We start from the raw sequence: 24,442 nt of genomic DNA, 5'->3' as shown, positions 1-24,442 counted from the left end.
TGTGCCTCTTCAGTTGTAAACATGCGTTTAGGGGGGGCCCACTCAGATATTTCCCCCCCCCCCCTATGCTAAACCCCCAGCTACGCCTCCACCCCTGCACCATTCTTTTTTGTATTACATAAATTGTTCATTGTACGGTATGAACAGAAGAAAATTGGGTAATAAGAGCAGCAGGAGGGACATGCAAAATCCCTGTGGCTGCTATCGAAACAGCAACAACAGAATCCATACACTATTAGGCTGGTTTCCCACGTAGCGCAAAACTTAATTCTGAGCGGAAAATCTGCAGCATTTACAGTAGCAGCAAAGTGGATGAGATTTGAACAAACCACATCCACATGCTGTGCAAAAAATCTGCTGATAAAACGTTCATAAATTGACCTGACTTGCGTTTTTTTAATCCGCAGCATGTCAATCTATGCTGCAGAATTGTTGTACGGTGGGATGCAATAACATTAGCGGCAGTGTCGTATATATACGACACATGTCGCCAAGAGATTAAAGGGGTTGTACCAGATTAGAAAAACATGGCTGCTTTCTTTCAAAAACAGCACCACACTTGTCTATGGGTTGTGTCTGGTATTACAGCTCAGCTCCATTACAGTGAATGAGGTTTCACAAAAGTCCTGTCTGTGAACATACCCTGTAACGTTAGGAGTTAGTGTGTGCATCTCATATGAGACTAGAAAAACATTGCAGCTTTCTTCTAGAACCCCTGTGACTCTTGTTCATGGGCTGTGTGTGCGATATTGCAGCTCAGTCCCATTCACTTAATAAGCGGAGCTGCAATTCCTAGACACAACCCACGCACGGTTACCCTGCAGGCGAGGGATGGCATGGGTAATAAATAATCCACTAACTCCATTCTTATGAATATTAGTAAGTGGATCCAGATTGCAGTAATGATGGTAAATTATTTTTTCATTCCATAATAAATCCCTCGCTATTTATCCTCTTAAATAGAGTGAGGGCAGTTTCCTTTTCTCAGAGAAGCAGCAGACAGTGACCCCCGCACTATCATTGTCTCCTCAGACTGCTGATAGTTAGAAAGTCATGATACATCTGCTACTGTCTCCTGAGGTCCCCCAACCCCATAGTCCGGGACACAATTCAGTCTCAATGGTTGCGAGTCAGTGGATGGTTGCACTAGGGGCCCACTGTGGCTCTACTGCCCAAGGTCCCACATTGCCTAGGACTGGCCCTGTAAAGTAAGCTGCTTATTTTTGCTAATACTACACAATGGTCCTCATGTAAAAAGAAAACGTCGCCCAGTTGACTTCTGCTGGGGCGGTATAACTAAGTAGTGCCCCATTCTAATTTTTGCTCTGAAGACCATAGTTAGGGCCCCTTCCCTGAAAAAATGTGGAATCTGATAGTTTGCTATGGACGACATGGACAATATGACATATTTTGTCATAGCTCTTATGCTCTCATAGCTCTTTTTTAATTTATGTGTCAAATAAATATAATTGGCACATAACTCAGCTTTCTTAGGTGCATTTTAACCCTTTAGTGGAAAAACTAATTTTAGTAAGAATGTTTCCCCCCTCTGTGGTCCTACCAGTCATAACTTTTACATTTTTTCTTCAATGTTGCTAAATGAGACCTTTTATTTTGCAGGACCAGTTGTAATTTTTTATAGGAACCATTTTGGGGTACATATAATTTATTGAAGGCCTTTTATGAATTTTTTTTGGGGTGGAATAGAAAAAAACCTGCAATTTCTCCATTGTCTTTTTGTATTTTGTTTTGTACAGTGTTTACCATGTGGTATAAATAATATATTAAGTATATTCTACACTTAACAAATTATGTAAATTTAGTATTGTCATGTTTGCACAATAGAAACACTTTTTTTTTTTTTACAAAATTATTTTTTTTGTTGCCACATTCCAAGACGGATTTTGGGTACGTATGACTTTTTGATTATTTCTTCCTGTTTTTCATTTCCCTTTTACAAAAGTTCATGCCCTGCTACTTGGCTGCTTAAAGAGGCTCTGTCACCAGATTTTGCAACCCCTATCTGCTATTGCAGCAGATCGGCGCTGCAATGTAGATTACAGTAACGTTTTTATTTTTAAAAAAACGAGCATTTTTGGCCAAGTTATGACCATTTTCGTATTTATGCAAATGAGGCTTGCAAAAGTACAACTGGGCGTGTTGAAAAGTAAAAGTACAACTGGGCGTGTATTATGTGCGTACATCGGGGTGTGTTTACTACTATTACTAGCTGGGCGTTGTGTATAGAAGTGTCATCCACTTCTCTTCACAACGCCCAGCTTCTGGCAGTGCAGACACAGCCGTGTTCTCCAGAGATCACGCTGTGACGTCACTCACAGGTCCTGCATCGTGTCGGCACCAGAGGCTACAGATGATTCTGCAGCAGCATCGGCGTTTGCAGGTAAGTCGATGTAGCTACTTACCTGCAAATGCTGATGCTGCTGCAGAATCATCTGTAGCCTCTGGTGCCGACACAATGCAGGACCTGTGAGTGACGTCACAGATCTGCACTGCCAGAAGCTGGGCGTTCTGAAGAGAAGTGGATGATACTTCTCATCAGAACGCCCAGCTAGTAAAAGTAGTAAAAACGCCCCGATGTACGCACATAATACACGCCCAGTTGTACTTTTACTTTTCAACACGCCCAGTTGTACTTTTGCAAGCCTCATTTGCATAAATACGAAAATGGTCATAACTTGGCCAAAAATGCTCGTTTTTTAAAAATAAAAACGTTACTGTAATCTACATTGCAGCGCCTATCTGCTGCAATAGCAGATAGGGGCTGCAAAATCTGGTGACAGAGCCTCTTTAAGCCAAGGAACGGTTGACTGGCAGTGCAAGTTGTTCCACTGGGGGAGGATCCCCCTCCTGTTTCCTCCCCACACCCTTAGCCAGCTTTTCCATTGGCCATAAGTTTACAGGTGGGCGTTCACCTAATGTAACAAAAGTTAGCTGCATAGGAGTCACTGCCTCTTTGGACTCCTACACAGCTTCAAGTAGACTTCTCCCACCTGCCCCACTATTGTTTTTGAGTATAGTTATTTTTGCTGTTTCTATTTGCTTTTTGTGATTTCTTATTTGTGCTTGTTTAGGTGTCACAGCTGGGCGTATGGTAGGATCTTGTCCCTTTCCAGACCAGATGGATGTTCGAGGTAATCACCTCTCGAATCTACGAAGACATGCCCACCACGGATGCGGTGGCGTGGCATGCTAGGCGAATAGATGGCGAACCATTTACGGGCAAGGTTCTCCATATGTCCCTTGTTCATTATTGTTAAAAAATAAAGCTGTGGCCTACCTCACTTTAACCACATACCACTTTCCATGTGTTTTCGTATATACAGTTTGTTTTATGTAATTTGTGTAGGCTATGGGGCGGATCTGCATTCTCCCCCCCCCCAATGTTTAATGCTGCAAGTCTGTTACCCCACCCCTGGGGTCATCTAAAGCCATGTAGGGATAGGAGAAGGATCACAGATCCTCCTCCTCTCCCTGAATGCTGCCAGCACGTCCGCTCTTCGCACAGATGAAAAGGGGATTTCCCATCAGGGACATTTATGACATATCCACAGGATACGTCATCAATGTCAGATAGATGCGGGTCCCATCCCTGGGACCTACACCTATCTCTAACAGCGCCCCCTAAACCCCGTGCTACCTCTGTGTTGCGGCCGAAGTGTGTGATTTCCGAACATGAAGAAGAAAACAGCGTAGCTCGCTGAGATACGCTGTTTCCGTATCTCCCATAGAACTGAATGTTAGTTACAGAAACAGCATAGCTCGCATACTAAGCTGCTTCCGTGAACTGACATTCACTACTATCGGAGTTACGGAAACAGCGTAACTCAGCGAGCTAGGCGGTTTTCTTCTACATGGACGGAAATCACAAACTTCAGCCGCAACACAGAGTGGTAGGACGGGGTTTAGGGGGCCCCGTTCTAGAGATAGATGCGGGTCCCAGAGGTGGGACCCGCATCTATCTGACATTTATGACATCCTGTGGATATGTCAATAATGTCCCTAATGGGAAAACCCCTTTAAGTGAGAACCTCAAATGCAGTATATGCAGCTCCCACTACAACCTGCTTAGGTTTAAAACAAGACTGAAATCGCTACTCTAGCTGCGTTCTAGCCAGAGATCCCTCTCGAGTTCACCGGTTAGGTGGTTAAAGGGGTTGTCTCAATGCAAAGACTTTCATATGGGAGCTGAGCAGTATGGCTCAAGTCAGCCAGAACAGAAGCATCTCTTAAGGATCAGCTCTAGATTCTGGCTTATAGAGGGAGATTTCAAGATCCCCTCTATTGCATTCGTATGCCTTAATAGGGCACATGGAAAGGGTTTGTGGTCAGGGACAGTGGGCTGCAAAGGACGGAATGTCCCATCATAGCCTATAAATCAGTGTTTCTCAAATCCAGCCCTCAGAGAACCCCCACATGTCATGTATTAAAGATTTCGTTAATATCGACTTCGCGATTAAGTTTTATAGTATCGGCAATTGGCACAAGTTATTTCTCAATAGGAAATCCTCAATTCAAGAAAATATGAAAAATAGCTCAAAAAGACGACATAAATAATACCGCTTTGCTTCGCCCGGCTGGCCCAGTCTGAGACCTCATCTTGTGCTCGTCCATCAGTGAACACAATAGTTACTCTCGGCACACCTAGGGATCGTCTTCTTGCACCTTGAGCCTCTGCAAAGCTTTTTTCATACATGAGCTTCAGGGCAAGCCCAGTCATGGAACCTCTGCCCATATATTTAATTTGGGACACGGCTTTCTTCATGTCTTTGGCTGAGCTGTACTGAGCCATAGTGAATTCTGTGCGGACATGAGTGGAGTATTGTATCAGTCCTACACGTGCAGCTTTCTGTGAGATCTCTAGTGAGTCTATAATCCCATTTACAAACTGCTTTACAAGCTCAAAGTTGTCTTCTCCAAGGCTTTTGGATCCATCAATGACAAACACCAAGTCAACTGGTCCTTCTCCACACTCTGAAAACAAGCATACACATTACTAGGGATCAGTCAGGTAAGTACTCAGGTTATTTGGCGAGTATAATCATTAACAACATATATAGGCCAGTTTAACACAGAGTTTGCAGCATTCTTTATTCTGCATTTTTCTTTTTGCCAAAAGTGCTGTGGCCAGGTGTTACTTTAAGGGTAAGTTCACATAGGGCAGATACGCTGCGTAAATGCACACAGCGTATCTGCCGAAGACGCCACAGGGAATTCCGGCTGAAAAACTGCAACAAAAATTGTATGTAGCCAAAAAAAAAAAAGTTTTATACTTACCTGTAGCCATAGTGACGTGTCCCTCTGCCGTCCTGCAGCCCGGTCTACTGGGATGACGTTTCATCCTATGTGACCGCTGCAGCCAATCACAGGTCAAATAGGATGAAACATCATCCCAGGAGGTCGGCCTGGGCAAAGACACACAGAATTCTGGTTAAGTATAAGATTTTTTTTTCTGAGTTGCAATGTTTGCGGTGGAATCTCAGCTTTTCTGCTGCAAATATCACAACAACTGCTATTTGTTGCGGGTTTTACCTCCCCATTGAATTCAATGGGGAAAACGCAAATACAATGAACATGCTGCGGATTAAAAAACCACACCTAGGGTAAATTTCTGAGCGTTTTTTCCGCTTATCATTTACGCAGTGGGTGGATGAGATCTGTTCAAATCTCATCCACTCTGCTGCTTATGTATTATGCTGCATATTTTCCGCAACAAAATCCATTGCAGAAAATCTGTCGTATTTACGCTACGCGTGCACCCGGCCTAAAGTATATAGTAAAATATGAGTCTACAAAATGCAGCTTTTGATTTGTGCCATTTTTGCAGCGTTTTTTGGGTCAGTGGCATTTTTATCTAAACGTGGCATGCGTTAGGTATGGTGTTATTTTCTGCGTTTTTTCCCATATGCTTCTCTACAGAATGTCAAAAAAGGAGTGCCACATACACAACATGACACTAAGTAGAATACACCACCAAAACCAAATGTAAAAAAAGGCAGGGGCATAGCTAGGGGGGGGGGGGGGGGGGCAGGTGGGGCATGTGCCCCAGGCGTAACTAAGAGGGAAGGTGGGGGGGGGGGGTCGCCATGGCCACACCGTCCATGACGGCTGCCTGCTTTCTCTCTGAGGGGGCAGCGGCGCCACTGAAACCACTTTAGACCAAGTGGGCGTTGTACAGGGGAGTGTATGACGCTGACCAAAGTGAAAATACGCCCACTTGGGCATTAAGCGACTCATTAGCATAAATCTAAAAACGCTAATAAAGTGGTAAAAATAGATTGTTTTTTTTAAGTAAAAAGCATTACTGTCACCTACATTATAGCGCCGATCTCCTTATCTAGGAGATAGGGCACTTATAATGTGGTGACAGAGCCTCTTTAAGGTAAGTATGTAAGTTTTTTCATTTTTTTATCCTAATAAAAATGTGAGTGACATTATCTACAGGGGGGGGGGGGGGCTCTATCTACAGGGGGGTTATATACAGGGGTGGGCTATATGTGGGGCACTATATGGGGAGCTATATGTGGGGCATTATACACAGGAGGAGCTATATACAGTGGTGGGCTATATGTGGGGCACTACAGGGGTGGGCTATATGTGGAGCACTATTTATAGGGGGAGATATATGTAGGGCACTATCTACAGGTGTGGACTATATGTTGGACACTATATACAGGGGTGGGCTATATGTGGAGAACTATCTACAGGGGGGCTATATGTGGGGCACTATCTACAGGGGGGCTACATGTGGGGCACTATTTTCAGAGGGGGTTATATGTGCGGCACTATACAAAGGTGGGGCCATATGTAGGGCACTATCTACAGGGGTGGCTATATATGGGCACTATCTACAGGGGTGGCTATATTTGGGACACTATCTACAGGGGCTCTATGGGGGTTGCTATCTACAGGGGGATCTATGTAGGGCACTATCTACCAGGGGCTCTATGGGGGCACTATCTACAGGGGGCACGGTGTGTGAGATACAGTGTAAGGTGCTATTATAATTAGAGGTGCAGTGTATGGAGCTATTATATTTAGGGGCACAGTGTCTGGCAGCATGAGAACTTTATCTTTGTTTATAGGCACAGAAAGGTTTGAAAAAAGTGAGAAGCTGAAGACATCTAAATTGCAAACTGCAGAAATGGGCTGTGGCTGGGAGAAGTCGTCATAGAGGTCTGGACCGGATGGAGAAGAAGAGAGAAAAAGAACATGTAGAATCTGACGTCACCTATGAGTCACTTAATGTAAATGTTTATTCTGCCTCTAGTCAGCACTGTATGATCTGCAGCGAGATGATGGGCGGTATGATTTTTTTAATTTTGAAACAGCATCTACTAACATATCCTTACCATTGTTCATCCTGGGAGCGTTATACAATTTAGTGCAAACCTATACGGCAGGGGTTGCACTAAATTGAGCTGTATTTGTGCTGGTGCTGTATATATGTACTGATCTTTGTTCTGGCACAGAATATATGTACTAATCTTGGTTCTGGCACTGTATATATGTACTGAGTTTGGTTCTGATGCTGTATATATGTACTGAGCTTGGTTCTGATGCTGTATATTTTTACGGAGCTTGGTTCTGGTGTTGTATTTATGTACCGAGTTTTGTTCTGGTGCTGTATATATGTAATGAGCTTGGTTCTGGTGCTGTTTATAGAACGATATTGCTTGTAAAATTTACAAATGGCTTTATGCTTGAGTTACATAAAAAAAAGGAGATGTCGGGAAAAAAGTTTGGGGTATGGGTGGGGTGCCAAACTGAATCTTTGCCCCGGATACTGGAGAACCTAGCTACACCTCTGCGAAAGGTGATAAGAATTGTTTTGAAACACATGTCGTTTTTGACATATGTTTTGATGGTTTAAGGTAATTAGGCAAGAAATGTGGGATGATGAAAGTGTATATAGTGATCAATGGTAGTAATCAAGATGGTAAGGGATACTAAATGCAGCTCATGCAGTAAATTCTAAACTTTTACTGAACAACATGTTTTAGGGAGCCAACAGAACACTTCAAGTCATGTGATCTGAGCATTTGATGACATTATAGACGTTTTCTCTAGACACACGTTTTCTAAAGTGATTTTGGCAACTTGAACGTTAAATAAAATATTTTTTACTTCTTTATGTAATGTCTTATATACCTCCACCATGGGAATGGCATGTAGTCTAATGCCTACAATTTATACTATAATACCAAGTATTACCACCAGGTGGCACTTCTAAGACACCAAAACTCAATATATATATATATATATATGTGATCAGAAAAAAGCCACAGTTCTTCATTGGAAAATCCTAAAATCAGAAGCAGTCCAATATAACTGGTCTACTGTTGTAGTACTGGGTGATGCTTTTCTTTATTTTGAATCATTCATTAAGTTAACATACGTTTCATTATAAAAAATAGGCAAAATATTAATACAATTCCTATATAGAGAGTTTACCATATTTCATGATCTCTAAAGGTCACAGATGGGATGCAATGCAGCATATTATTATATATGGTGTTTCTAGATACAAGTTTAATAAGGTTTTTGAAATATACTGTACAAAAAAATTATCAAAAAGGCATTCATTTTGTTATGTTTGGGACATATATCAAAATGGTTATTGTGGGTCCAGCTTAAGTCTATTTCATCACGGACCATTTTTTCGCGCACTAGAACACGCCCTGTATCTCCTCGATCACTCTGGAGCAGCGTACCGTATTAAAATCGTTTTGTTTTTTTTTTACCACTGGCACTTCGTGACTCTAGAGGCATTCAGCCAAAAGAGTTTTGTGATGTCAGACACTCTGTTCCACTTCATCCCAAAGCTGTTGGATGTGGTTGAGGTCAGGGCCCTGTGCAGCCACTTGAGTTCTTCCACACCAAACTCACCCACCATGTTTTTTTGGACCTTGCTTTGTGCACTGGGGTACAGTTATGCTGGAACATAAAATGGCCAAACCCCAAACCGTTCCTACAAAGTTGGAAGCTACAATTGTCTAAAATGTCTATGCATGCTATAGCACTAAACGGGTTATCCATGATTTAAAAATTGATGACCTATCCTTCGGATAGAGATCTAAAAGATGAGGGAACGAAAAAAAGAGCTAGAATGCCCGGCGCACATAGGGCATCATCAAAACGGAAAGGAAATATGGGCCTGGGGTAAGAATTATGCCAACCAAAAGGCGTTGTGCTGGGGGCACAACACCCTCTTGTGCTTGTCAGGATAGGAGACTGCAGCTAGGATTCCATCCTGGAGCCACACGGGCACCGTGTTGTGATAAGTGTAGGAGGAGGTAAAAAAATGTGAATACTTCCCCAGCGCGGTCTCTTTGCATAGAAGGCAAATGCAGAGGGTATATAGCAATCAGTCCAAGGGAGGCAGGAGGTAAAATGCTATATGTTTTATTTTGAATGAGCTACGTGATACGAGGTTGGACCAACCTCTTCAGCTTACCTCCTGCCTCCCTTGGACTGATTGCTATATACCCTCTGCAATTACCTTCTATGCAAAGAGACAGAGTAGGGAAAGTATTCAAATTTTTCTACCTCCTCCTACACTTATCCTTAGGATAGGCCATTAATATTAGATCGGTGGGGTTATGACTCTCGGCACCCCTGCTGATAGAGCCCACAGCGCTCATACAAGCTCGGCAGCCTCCTCATTGTTTACATTGGTTTCTTACCGGTTCACACGCTGTTATTTTTGTAGCGTCTGTACATGGTATAACGCCCCCATTGTACTCCCCACACAGTATAATGCCCCCACAGTGCCCCTCCCAAAAAATGTAATGCTCCCATAGTAACCCCCCCACACACAGTATAATGCCACAATAGAGCCTCCCAACACAGTATAATGACCCATAGTGTCGTCCCATACACTATAATGCCCCATAGTGCCTGCACACAGTATAATGCCCCCATAGGGTCTCCTAAAAATAATAAAACAAATACTCACCTTGCCCCGTTCACCTAGATCCCTCTGCAGGTCTACTCCAGTCTGTGCTGTGTATGGCTTGGCGCAGACAGTTGTGATTATGTCACTGCATGGCGCCTGTCTGCGCCAAACCGCTCAGGAATGCGCCACATAGTGAATAGTGGAGCAAGGAGCCGACAGCTCCCTGCTCCAAATTGAGTTCAACTGTACCTGTCTCCTGAGGTTGCAGATACATTTAAAACCGGGACATGCCGCCGGCTTCTCAGGACAGCGGGACATCACCCGAAATCAGAGTCTGTTCCGCTAGATCCGGATGGTTGAAAGGCATGCAGCAGGCATTATGCATTGCGGTAGGTAGCGTTATCCCTGCATCCGCCTAACTCAGATTTGTCCATCACACTCCCAGATAGTGGAAGGTGATTTATCGCTCCACAGAACACGTTTTCCAGAGTACATTGCACACGTGCTTTGGGCTACTCCAGCCAATGCTTGGCATTGCGATCTTAGGCTTGTATGCAGCTGCTCAACCCTGGAAACACATTTTTATGAAGCTCTTGATTCTCCGTTCTTTTATTTCCAGAGGCAGTTTAGAGCTCTGTAGTGAGTGATACTGTAATACACAGGGACATTATTTCAACAGCTAACGGCACAGTACCAGAATTGTTCAGCAGAAGGTAGTAGAGCGCTGTTTTCAGGGGCGTAACTAGGAAAGACTGGGCCCCATAGCAAAAGTTTTGACTGGGGCCCCCCCTCCCCTGGGTGTCACACAACCCCCCCTTGTAGATGGTGCCTTTTTAACAGCCCCCCCTGTAGATAACGCCATACAGCCCCCTCTGTAGATAGCGCCATACAGCCCCCTGTAGAGAACGCCATACAGCCCCCCTGTAGATAACGTCATACAGCCCCCTGTAGATAACGCCATACAGCCCCCCTGTAGATAGCGCCATACATCCCCCTGTAGATAACGCCATACAGCCCCCCTGTAGATAGCGCCATACATCCCCTTGTAGATAACGCCATACAGCCCCCTGTAGATAACGCCATACTGCCCCCACTATAGAGAACGCAATACAGCCCCCCCTGTAGAGAACGCCATACATACCCCCTGTAGGTAACGCCATACAGCCCCCTGTAGGTAACGCCATACAGCCCCCCCTGTAGCTAACGCCATACAGCCCCCCCTGTAGGTAACGCCATACAGCTCCCCCTGTAGGTAACGCTATACAGCCCCCCCTGTAGGTAACGCTATACAGCCCCGCCCCTGTAGGTAACGCTATACAGCCCCCCCTGTAGGTAACGCTACACAGCCCCCCTGTAGGTAACGCTACACAGCCCCCCCTGTAGGTAACGCTATACAGCCCCCCCCCTGTAGGTAACGCTATACAGCCCTCCTGTAGGTAACGCCATGCAGCCCCAACTCCCCAAAAACATCCAACCTACAGTGTGTCCTACAAAAGACATGTATCCCCTCTCCACAGGATAGGGGATACATGTGTGATCGCTGGCAGCGATAGGGAGAACGGGGGACCGAAAGTTCTCCATGACTAACCTCTGATTTCCGGCGTCTGCGCAGCTCAATAAAAATGAAAGGAGCGCTGGTCACGCATGCGCACAAGTGACCGGCGCTCCATTCATTTCTACGGAGCTGCCGACACAGACCCCGGAAGTCCGAGGTTTGTGATGGAGAACTTCAGGGGACTTTCAGTCCCCCGTTCTCCCTATCGCTGCCAGCGATCACACATGTATCCCCTATCCTGTGGATAGGGGATACATGTCTTTTGTTTAATGGCAGAGCGGGGAGATACCTCCCTGCTCTGCCGTAGCGTTCAGTGGCGTCCCGCTGTAGCAGCCATAGCGGCTGCTAGCGGAGCCTCCGGCCATGGTGGGGGCCCATGCCGGCGGGCGACACGGGCCCCCTCATGCCCCGGGCCCCGTAGCAGCTGCTGTAGTTATGCCACTGGCTGTTTTGTATAGCCATAGAAGTAGAGCCTGACTAGACACGAAGTGATCTGTCCGCATGGTTCTGGTGAGAAGGCGGAAAGACGGTGTAAGCGCTGTGAGAGAAAGTCAGGCAGCAAGAAATACGGAGTTAAAAAAAAAACAAAACGGATCAGCAGAAAGGGCACCCGGAGTGCAGAACCATTGAATGTACACAGGGTATCCAGGATACCGCCATTATTAGAGCGGCATTATAGAGGTGTGTCACAAAAAGGACTAAGAAATTTAACGGCCACCTTATTAGTTAGGCCCCATGTACACGACCGTATATTTCATCCGTAAGTATGGACCGTAATTACAGACCTATTAATTTCTATTGGCCACGGATTCTATTTTACGGATGGGTGTCCGTGCTGAAAAAATTATAGAACCTCTCTTATTCCTGTCCGTAATTACGGCACGGAGTCTCCCATAGAAGCCTATGGGCACTTCCATCTGTATTTACGGAAACGTTGCTATGCATCATGTTCGTGACATTTGCAGTCTTCCCCTTTTTTGCGGATCCGTATATATAAATACGGATCAAATACGGATGCAATACGGATCGTATTTACGGATACCCTTCCGTAAATATGGATAAGTTGCGGATAACTACGGATCCGTATTTATGGACAGTATTTCAGGATAGATCAAAATAAGGTCATTGTTAGAAAGTTCCAATTTTTTGCAACTTCTGTCTAAATAATGCACACAACTGCAAAAAAACAACTCAGTTATTGCGGATGGAAATATGGTCTGTAATTACGGACCTGCCAGGTTCTATTGGCCGCGGACACCTTTCCGTATCGCTACGGAAGGGTGTCCGTGCCATAGAACCATGTTGTGAATTATGGAGCATGTCCTACGTTTTGTTTTTTTATGGGCCGTGCCCCCATACTTTGTATGGGACCACGGCCTGAAAATGCGGCCAATTGTCTGTGGCCAATAGAAATGAATAGATCCGTAATTACTGATGAAAAATACGGTCGTATGCATGGGGCCTAAAGAAGGAGAAAACCGTTAAACCTGTCTCCACCTCCATTACTACTCCTATCACAATACAATATAGGATATGCGATTTTTACACACCACGCACTTCATCTCTCATCGGCTCTGGTCTGTGAGATCTACTGATTTGTGTTTGAGCGGTTGTTACTCCTAGATGCTTCTACATCACAATAACAGAACTTACAGGTGACCAGGGTAGATCGGAAATGACATGAACTGACTTGTGACAAAGGTGAATCCTATGACAGTGCCATATATAAAGTCATTGAGCTCTTCAGTACAGCTCATACTACTAGCAACACTTGTCTTTAGAGATGGCATGGCTGAGTGCTTGATTTTATGTACCTGTTTGCAATGGGTGTGGCAAGGGGTGGGATTCAAATTTTTTAACAACAGGTTCCCTTTTTTCGGACGAAGACATGTGGGGGGGGGATGGGTTCAAGGTGTTTTGCGGTGTATCGCGCCATTGAAAATGAATCTAATAATAACATAAAACAATTATGATATTCCAAATACCCCCTACATTAAAGTGGACTCCATTCCCTGTCCAGAATGTTTTAGTGTGGATTGCCACAATATTTATATAATTACAGAAGCGTACAGACCTACCCACACATTATCTTAAACTCATCCATTACATATAGACCTATACGCGCACATTCAATATCCTAAGCGTGCCCAGCCCATTTAGTTAGGCTGTGCACATGAGAAGGATGGAGGACAGTGCGGCGTGCGCAGTAAGCCACTACAACTCTCCCGGCTAATGCACAGATACGGCGCCAGTAGCAAGCTCAGTACATATATACAGCACCAGAACCAAGCTCAGTACATATATACAGCACCAGAACAAAGCTCAGTACAAGTATACAGCACCACAACAAAGCTCAGTACATATATACAACACCAGAACCAAGCTCAGTAAATATATACAACACCAGAACCAAGCTCAGTACATATATACAGCACCAGAACAAAGCTCAGGATATATATATATATATATATATATATATTCTGGGGCTGAATTTATGTACTGAGTTTTGTTCTGGTGCTGTATATATGTACTAAGCTTTGTTCTTGTGCTGTATATATGTACTAAGCTTTGTTCTGGTGCTGTATATATATGTACTGAGCTTGGTTCTGGTGCTGTATTTATATGCGGAGTTTAGTTCTGGAGTTGTATATATGTTCTGAGCTTGGTTCTGGTGTTGTGTATATGTACTGAGCTTTGTTCTGGTGCTGTATATATGTACTAAGCTTTGTTGTGGTGCTGTATATATGTACTGATCTTGGTCCTGGTGCTGTATTTATATGCACAGCTTAGTTCTGGAGTTGTATATATGTTTTGAGATTCTCTTTGGTGCTGTATATATGTATTGAGCTTGGTTGTTATGATGAATATAACTCCAGAACCAAGCTCAGTACATATATATATATATATATATATACACACACACACACACACACACACACACACACACACACACACACACACACACAGCACCAGTACAAATACAGCTCAGTACAGAGATAATTTGCAAATTTAGTTTTACCCCTGCCATACAAGTTTGTACGGAATAAAACTACAGCTCCCAGTATAGCCAGAACGATGGTAAGGATATGCTGGGAGTTGCTGTTTCACAAAAAGAACGATACACACATCATCTCGCTGCAGATCATACAGTGACTACAGCACTGAGCAGTCACAGGGAGAATAAATATTTACATTTAGTGACTCACCGGTGAAGACTTCTCAGATTGTAGTCATTCTCTTTACTTTTCCATCTGGTCCAGAACTCTATGATGCCTCCTGGCCATGACCCATTTCTGCGGAAATGGGTAAATTTGGTGCTTAGATGTCTTCGGAAGCAAAATTTTTCAACATTTCTGCACCTATAAACGAAGAGCAAAATCTTATGGTACCACACTCTATGCCCCCAAATATAATAGTATCATACACTGTGTCCCTGAATATAATAGCGCTACACACTGTGCCCCTGAATCTAATAGTAACATACACTGTGCCCCTGAATAAAATTGTGTCAAACACTGTATAGTAATGCACCACACACAGTGCCCCTTGTAGATAGTGCCCCTCATAGAGCCCTCTGTAGATAGTGCTCCCAGTAGAGCCCTCTGTAGATAGTGCTCCCAGTAGAGCCCTCTGTAGATCGTGCTCCCCGTAGAGCCCTCTTTAGATAGTAGCGTTCCCTGTATATAGTGCCCCCTGTAGCGTTCCCTGCAGACAGGGCCCCCTGTAGCGTTCCCTGCAGACAGGGCCCCCTGTAGCGTTCCCTGTAGATAGTGCCCCTTGTGGCATTCACTGTAGCGTTCCCTGTATAGTGCCCCCTGTAGATAGGCCCCACTTTGGCGTTCTCTGTGGATAGAGCCCCCTGTGGCATTCCCTGTAAATAGAACCCCTGTGGCATACCCTGTAGATAGTGACCCCTGTTGCATTCAATGTAGCGTTCCCTGTATAGTGCCCCCTGTAGCGTTCCCTGTATAGTGCCCCCTGTAGATAGGCCCCCCTTTGGCGTTCCCTGTGAATAGAGCCCCCTGAGGCGTTCCCTTTAGATAGAGCCCCCTGTGGCAACCCCTGTAGATAAAGCCCCCTGTGGCAACCCCTGTAGATAGAGCCCCCTGTGGCAACCCCTGTAGATAGAGCCCCTTGTGGCGTTCCCTGTAGTTAGAGCCCCTGTGGTGGTCCCTGTAGATAGGGCCCCATGTGGTGTTCCCTGTAGATGGGGCCCTATCTACAGGGAACGCCACATGGGGCCCTATCTACAGGGAACACCACATGGGGCCCTATCTACAGGGACCGTCACATGGGGCCCTATCTACAGGGACCGCCACAGTGGGCTCTATCTACAGGGAATGCCACATGGGGTCTCTATCTACAGGAAACGCCGCAAGGGGCCCTATCTATCTAGCGCCCCATGTGGCGTTATCCTGTAGATAGGGCCCACTGTGGCGTTCCCTGTAGATAAGGGCCCCCTGAGGCGTTCCCTGTAGATAAGGGCCCCTATATAGGGGACATACTAAAAAGAATGAAGAAAAAGAATAAACAATATTAGTAATGGGCGAAAATATAAAAAAAGATATGAGTTTTTTATGTTTCGAAAACATGGAATGAACAGATTTTCTTTGTAGTTAATGAGAAAATAAAAAAAAATTCCATAGAAAAAGATGTGTAAAAATGTTTACTGTGCTTGATAGACCTGGAATGAACAGGATCTATGTGCAGTTTATAGTGGAATGAACACATTCTCTTATAAACTACACATATATCGTGTTCATTCCAGGTCTATCAAGCACAGGAAAATAATTACACATCTGTTTCTATGGAATACGTGTTCATTCTACTATAAACTACACTTATTTCCTGCTCATTCCAGGTCTATCAAGCACAGGAATTTCCTAAGGCGTCTGTTTATATGGAATTTGTGTTTATTTCCTCATTAACTACAAAGAAAATCTGTTCATGCCATGTCTACCAAACATAAAAAAATCATAATGCCCTTTTTTATATTTTCTTCCCATTAGTAATAATGTTCATTCTTTTTCTTCATTCTTTTTCGTATGTCCCTGTAGTTCTCGTTCCCTGTATAGTCCCCTATGTAGTGCCCTATAGTGCCCACAGTAGAAGGAAAAAAAACAAATTTTCTTACCTGTCCCGTTGCCGCTCCATCCTCCAGTGACATCAGTTCTCCTCCATTGGAACGATGCAGCGGCGCGATGACGTCATCGCGCCGACTGCATCATCACTAAAGCGCCGAATGGCGAGGCATCACGTGCCTCGCCAGGGCAGCGCTAGTCAACTCAATTGTATCCGCGTCCTAAGGACGCGGATACAATTGAGTGCAGGGGACCAGATTGGTTCTGGCTTTCCGCTTCACCCGGTTCTGCGAACCGGCTGTCATTTTAACAACCGGTTTGGGAGAACAGGGGCGAACCGGCCGGATCCCACCCCTGAGTGTGGCTGAAACACCTGAATTCAATAATGAGGAGGAGTATCCACATACTTTGCCCATATAGTGTATGTTACTATGTAAATCTGATCATCGAAGCCTACATAAAAAGGCAAGGTTTGGGGTCGGAAATTTGCAGCTATGATCTCAGGTCTCACCACGGACTAAGCCATTTTTTTTTATTATCGTCAGCGGGTCTGATAATGCAGCTGCCTTTACTATACACGAGGAATATATTAAATTGCATCTTTGTGTGAATGAGCAAAGCAGAACGTATAACCACAATCTCTCTGAAGAAGGAACATTTCTCTTTCTGGAGTATTTACGCAGCAGTCTATATGGGCCGACCTCTTCACAAGCAATTCTCAATAGCAATGTATAGATTTGAAACACAGACTATGTATCTAAAATTTCTCACCAACTGTTCCCATCTGATGTGTATTCTTTGCGGAGGCAGATTTGCTTGTACAGACAAATCCTATTGTGCAAATTGTTAATCAGTTTTCCTGACTTAACTCCTTATGTTTTATGGGGAGAGATGCGGATGACGCACAATGAAGGATGAGACGAATGAATATCAACCACCTGGAATTGTTACCCAACATAACCCTACCATGTCTACTTCTATCTGCAGATTATCTCACCTAGTCCGTATCATTTCACAAACAGTCATGTCAATAGATTTAGGGCGGATTTACACGAACGTGTAATATGTCCGTGCAACGCGCGTGATTTTCACACGCGTCGCACGGACCTATGTTAGTCTATGGGGCCGTGCAGACAGTCCGTGATTTTCACGCAGCATGAGTCCGATGCGTGAAACGCACTACATGTCCTATATTTGTGCGTTGTTCGCGCATCACGTACCCATTGAAATCAATGGGTGCGTGAAAATCACGCGCACCACACGGAAGCACTTCTGTGGGACGCGCGTGATTCGTGCGACAGCAGTAAAAAGTATGATTGAAAACAGAAAAGCACCACATGCTTTTCTGTTTACAAACATCCAGAGTGTCATAATGATGGCAGTTGCGCGCAAATCACGCAGCCGCGCATCATATGGTGATGACACACGGAGCAGTTAAGTGCCTTTTGCGCGCGCAAAACGCAGCATTTTTTGCACGCGCAAAACGCACACACTTGTGTAAATCCGGCCTCAAAGGGGTATTCCATCTTTGTATGAATAGGGGCCATACATTACAAAACACATATATATTAAATGTAAATGTTTTCATTTTATGTCACTTTTAAGTATTTTGCATCCCTGTCAAAAACGTAAAATATTCCAAACACTACTACTGTGTAATATTTACTTTTGCATTTCTTGCCATCATCCGTTAAGATGTATCCTTCAAAGCATTTGCAGATATAGGAATCCTCATTATTTACACAAAGATGCTCACAGCCGTGCTCAGTGGATTTGCAGACATCTCTACCTGTGAATAACAGGATCTGGAGTGATTAACACAGACAACAGTAAATAGAATAATAAACACTTTTCACACTGTGATTGTTTGGTTTAGAAAAAAATAAAATAATTTTCAAATAGAAGAACCATAATGTCTGTACATAACAAAGACAGAGCATTGATTTCAATTAGCACCATGCAATACTTCATTATACCTGTGGTGGCGCTGCAGTGAAATTTAACACTTGCTGCTAGGTTCCTCAATACTGTAATGTCCGTGGTCGCTGACCATGAACTCCTCCCATCCTGTCGATGCCCTTCTCTCCAGAGATGTCTGCACATGCGGCCGTCCTATTCCGCAGTGACTACCAGGTTGCGCTTGCGAGCTCAGTCGAGCCTTAAAGAGGCTCTGTCACCAGATTTTGCAACCCCTATCTGCTATTGCAGCAGATAGGCGCTGCAATGTAGATTACAGTAACGTTTTTATTTTTAAAAAACGAGCATTTTTGGCCAAGTTATGACCATTTTTGTATTTATGCAAATGAGGCTTGCAAAAGTCCAAGTGGGCGTGTTTAAAGTAAAAGTCCAACTGGGCGTGTATTATGTGCGTACATCGGGGCGTTTTTACTACTTTTACTAGCTGGGCGTTCTGACGAGAAGTATCATCCACTTCTCTTCAGAACGCCCAGCTTCTGGCAGTGCAGACACAGCGTGTTCTCGAGAGATCAAACTCTGATGCTGCTGCAGAATCAACTGTAGCCTCTGGTGCCGATGTGTCCTCGCTCATCCGACACGATGCAGGACCTGTGAGTGACGTCACAGCGTGATCTCTCGAGAACACGCTCTGTGTCTGCACTGCCAGAAGCTGGGCGTTCTGAAGAGAAGTGGATGATACTTCTCGTCAGAACGCCCAGCTAGTAAAAGTAGTAAAAACGCCCCGATGTACGCACATAATACACGCCCAGTTGGACTTTTACTTTAAACACGCCCACTTGGACTTTTGCAAGCCTCATTTGCATAAATACAAAAATGGTCATAACTTGGCCAAAAATGCTCGTTTTTTAAAAATAAAAACGTTACTGTAATCTACATTGCAGCGCCGATCTTCTGCAATAGCAGATAGGGGTTGCAAAATGTGGTGACAGAGCCTCTTTAAGGAGCCAGAGCGCACACATGTGTGAGATTGAGCTGATTGCTCCCAGATCACCCTGGACTATAAGAAGGGCTCTGCCCCTCCCTGCATTGCCTGAGCGTGTTTGTATCTACCTGTGTCTGTCTTTGCGGTCAGCGACCACGGATGTTACACATACATTACAGAGGATTGCTGGGGATTTCAGCCACAGCACACCCTGTGAAGAGATTTATCATCAAGTGACCCTTTTGATAGACAGGGATTGTATAAATGGAAATGAGCAAAATGGGTCTACTAGGATAATTTAACATTTCAGGGTCATTTATTACTTCACTCTGGTCCCTCAATTGCAAGTTTCCAAGGTTCTATGTACACTTTAGGTCATTACCAACACAGAAAATAAAATATGGCTACATGTTACTGGGCTGTACAGGAGACGTTGCCAAAACTATACCCCCTTCTCTGACATCACTCAGTGCTCCTAAGCTATTGGCTGAAGCTGCACCTCACAGACTTCCTTTCCTGCCCACCCATGCATATTCCCTGCACATAATACTGGTAATACCGAGAGCTGTCTGATCAATTTTAGCGGCTTCATCCTGGATTTAGACCAGACAGCTTTCAGTATTGCAAGTATTATGTGCTAACTAATTGGTTGTCACCCAGCCTTGCCAGAATGAAGGAAAAAAAAGCCTGAATATTTAACAGATAGATTTTTATTATTTTTAAGGAAATTATTTTTGGAGTACTGCAATGAAATATGTTATACAGCAATTAGGAATCTTAAATTTGTACGTCACAAAGTAGACATCCCATTTAAAATAACAGTAAATGGTAAAACAAAAGCGCCCTTCCCCCCTCCACCCCACTCATAGCTGTCAGATCATCACTGTGGCTAGGAAGCTGTTTGCTGCTGCAGGAACCTTCCCCTAGTGTTGTAGTGGGGATACACAGAAAGAAACTGTCCCCCTTAAAGAGGCTCTATCACCAGATTATAAGTGCCTTATCTCCTACATAATCTGATCAGCGCTGTAATGTAAACAGTGGTTTTTATTTTGAAAAACAAATCATTTTTGACTAAGTTATGTGCAATTTTAGATTTATGCTAATTAGTTTCTTAATGACCAACTGGGCGTGTGTTTACTTTTTACCAACTGGGCGTTGTGAAGAGGAGTGTATGACGCTGACCAATCAGTGACCAATCAGCGTCATACATTTCTCATTGTTCCAGCCCAGCTTCATTCACTGCACAATCACACTGTAACAATGGGCTGGAACAATGAGAAGTGTAACAATGGCTTGGAACAATGAGAAGTGTATGACGCTGATTGGTCGCTGATTGGTCAGCGTGATACACTCCTCTGTACAACGCCCAGTTGGTAAAAAGCAAAAACACGCCCAGTTGTCTATTAAGAAACTAATTAGCATAAATCCAAAATTGCTCATAACTGGCTAAAAAATGATCGTTTTTCAAAATAAAAACCACTGTTGTCATCTACATTGCAGCGCCGATCAGATTATGTTGGATATAGGGCACTTATAATCTGGTGACAGAGCCTCTTTAATATAAGCCTCACCCCTCAGTCAGCCCTAGCCAAATTAGAGTGGATTTCGAGTAAATGGTTACCTGTTTTCTCTGCCAGATTTCTACATGACCATTTATTTTAGGAGATTACAGAAATTCTCACAGAAGGACAAATATTGTAGGTAAGATTTTTCTCACTAATTTCTAGCCTTAGGAGAGAGCTGTTTTGCATTTGCACCAAGGGTTACAAACAGTGACTATTACGTTGCTAAACAGTATTTTAAAGAAAAGCGGAGCAGTTTTATAGCGTTTGGCAACAAACATTTAGACAGAAGACAAGATTAGTTACCAGAGTAAGGCCCCATGCACACGACCGTAAAAAAAACCTCCAATTGCAGACCGCAATTCGGTCCGCAATTACGGACCCGCCCGGTTCTATTGGGGTGTCCAGGCCGTAGAACCCTGCCGGGAATTATGGAGCATGTCCTACTTTTCAATTTTTATGGGCCGTGCTCCCATACTTTGTATCGGTGGCCGGCCGTGCTCGCAATCGCGGGCCGTGATTACGGGCACGACATTGTGCATGAGGTCTAAGGGTGTTTTCAGAAGTTAAGGTGCAATTTTCCAGCTGAGATCCGCATGGCAAATAACACATGTGGTTTTACCGCAAATTCGCTAGCACAGGTGAAGTTCGTTAAAACGGTAAAACTGCAGCAATTCATGACAAAACCGCATCTTAACTGCATCTCAACTGCAACGTCTAAATACAGCTTTGTTCACATAGTGCGGATACGCTGAGTAAAAGTAAACAGCATATACGCCCTGGATGCCACAGGGAATTCCGGCTGAAAAACCTCACGAAATTGTGGTGCAGTTTTTCGGCCGGAATGTCCGCTGCAGAAAACTGCAAGTAAAAGAAACAATAAAACTTTCATACTTACTGGCTGCAGCAGTCACATGGGATGAAAAGTCACCCCAGGAGGCAGGGCCTGGACGAAGAAGCACAGAATTCTGTGTAAGATTTTTTTTTCTTCTAAGTTGCGATTTTTGCGGCGGAATCGCAGCTTTTCCATCGCAAAAATCTCAACATCTTCTATTTGTTGCGGGGTTTACCTTATACAATTGACATGCTGCGGATTAAAAAAAAAAATGCACAGCAGGTCAATTTCTGAGCGTTTTTTCCGCTCATTATTTACGCAGCGTGTGGATGAGATTTTTTTCAAATCTCTTTCACTCTGCTGCTACTGTATTATGCGGCGGATTTTCCGCAAAACCAAGTCCGTTGTGGAAAATCCGCAATATCTACGCTACGTGTGAAATTACCCTAAACGTTTCAGCTGCACACAGATCTCTGACTTATGCAGCGTTCCTAGGCCTCATGCACACGACCGTAGCCATGTGCACGACCGTGATTTTCGCGTCAGCCGGGGACGGAGTGTCACCTGCAAGCCGCCCGCAAATTGCGGGCCGTGCACATGGCCGCATCCATTATTTCCTATGAGCCTGGACCGCAGAACACGGCCGTAATAAGACATGCCCGTTCTTTCTGCGGTCCGGGCTCCTGGGCCATGCACGGACCATGGAAACCACAGTCGTGTGCATGGGCCCATAGGAATGAATGGGACCGCAATTCTCCAATGGATTTTCAGGGGGAATTGCGGCCGCAAAAGCACGTTCGTATGCATGGGGCCTTAGTTTGTATCTCTTTATTTATAAATCTTTATAACTGCTATCAATATGTATGGTTTTCCACTATTGTGATGGCTTATTGCTAAGATGCGCTATCAATTCCTGATCAATGGACAGTCAGAACCCACACTGTTCCTCAAAATGAAGGGGTTGCAGTGCTAGCTTAACAATATGGCTTTTTCTAAGCGACAGAATGGAGCTGTGTTACAGTGTCCGGCACAGTGCGTTGACAAGAGTGCCCCTGTACAGGTGATTGGTAAGGGGGTCGATCATAAAGTGATGGCATATCCTAGCTATATACCATGTCAGCAGTAAATGAGACCATTTATTAACATCCAGCACAGACCTAACACTATTCAAAGCTGAGAGTTTGCTACAATTGGTTTTCCATCATCCAATGCGTATTCTTTTGCCCATTTAAATCTTTTCTTTCTATTCTTACATTGAACGCACTTCGGGAAGACCAGCATAGAACTGTGAAAAACTGTGTGGCAAGCTGTGTTTTTATGTGCACTTTTCAATGCTGTGCAACTGATCATTTGTTCTGTGCATGAGATTAATGTGGCTCTTTATATCCATACACATATTTTGATCTATAGGAACCATACAGATACATAAGAAGAACTAATGAAATAATGTGGAACTAGAAAGCTTCCATTGTCTCATACAGCTCTGTAATTGGAAATTTGAACATCAGTGAAACACCGTCGCAGCAAATTTTAAAAGTTATACTGATCTTTAATGACAACTAAAAAGTATAAGGAAAGTTCACCCTTCCCATAACTACAGCTTATGGACGGTGACCTCTGTGTAAATAAGTTACCTGATCTGAAGAGACTGTCTGGGTGCCTGGTAATGATGTATTGTCGATATGTTGTTGTTCTGTGGTTTTGTCTAGCAGGCCGCAATACTCTGCGGCCCTGCTGATCGTGCGGTGCTGTCATCAGCAGAGGCAGGTGGGATGTAGCGGTGACAGAGGAGGAGGAAGGAACTGGTAGGCCCCGGACGAGCCTAGTACTTGAAAGTAACAGAGCGTGGTGTCACTTAAATGCTGCACCACCATCCTGGTAGGAGAGACTACACGGAGCTCATATAAGGGGGTATTTTTGGTGCCCATAGCAGAGATAGCGGGAGAACCTCATGGGAGTATAGGGAGAACTGCTGGTGAAGATCCGGTGATCAGGGTGGGCTTACATATTGCGGAAAAGCAGTGAAATGATGAGGGTGGACACCGGAGGGCCACACAAGTCTGGGTGGAACTTAGGCAGAGACTGCTGTAGAGTGCCGCAGAGGGCAGGAATGAGAGCAGAGGGTGAGCTATTAGACTACACATATATTCTAGTACGGAGAGAGGCAGGCGATGGGGGAAGGTGGCCTGGCGAGTACAAACAGTCTTTAGCTGAAGTGGTGCTAGTGGCAGAGAATTTTTCCTTATTAGAGTGGTAGCTCTGGGGGAGTCTGCTTGGGACTGTGAAGGAAGCCCGGAAGTGTTGAACAGCTGGAAATGAGCGGTACTGTGATTAAACCCGAATGAGGTCCGTAGTAGACCTAGTAGGGGAGTATAGGATGTTCTCTGAACAGATGGGCCTGAAAGAAAGCTAGAATGGGTCTGCTTGCCCTGTAAGTCTGAAGCATGGCATCGTAATCACAGTCCTGGAAAAGGCTGGAATACTGTAGAGTCATTGGAGTGTGTAGTGATAGGTGACCCTTGAGTGCACGGCCCTAGTGGATAAACTACCTGAATCATGGAGTGACAGGAAATGTGAGGGAGGAGACCTGGGTG

At 44.4% G+C, this 24,442-nt stretch overlaps 1 protein-coding gene across 2 annotated transcripts in view; it reads right to left on the bottom strand.

Moving 5' to 3' along the window:
• Nucleotides 1-24,442, bottom strand: part of MATN2 (matrilin 2) — a 109,945-nt gene that overhangs the window by 13,060 nt on the left and 72,443 nt on the right. For both annotated transcript variants that reach the window (XM_075828044.1, XM_075828045.1), the window contains exons 11-12: nucleotides 18,219-18,341; nucleotides 4,579-4,992 (exon numbers count right to left, since the gene is read on the bottom strand). In XM_075828044.1, coding sequence (XP_075684159.1) covers nucleotides 4,579-4,992; nucleotides 18,219-18,341 — 537 coding nt within the window. The remainder of the gene's footprint in view (nucleotides 1-4,578; nucleotides 4,993-18,218; nucleotides 18,342-24,442) is intronic.

This window comes from Rhinoderma darwinii, chromosome 5 (genome assembly GCF_050947455.1).
Source record: "Rhinoderma darwinii isolate aRhiDar2 chromosome 5, aRhiDar2.hap1, whole genome shotgun sequence".
In the NCBI taxonomy this organism is placed as follows: Eukaryota; Metazoa; Chordata; class Amphibia; order Anura; family Rhinodermatidae; genus Rhinoderma; species Rhinoderma darwinii.
This window is presented reverse-complemented; position numbering and strand designations above follow the sequence as displayed.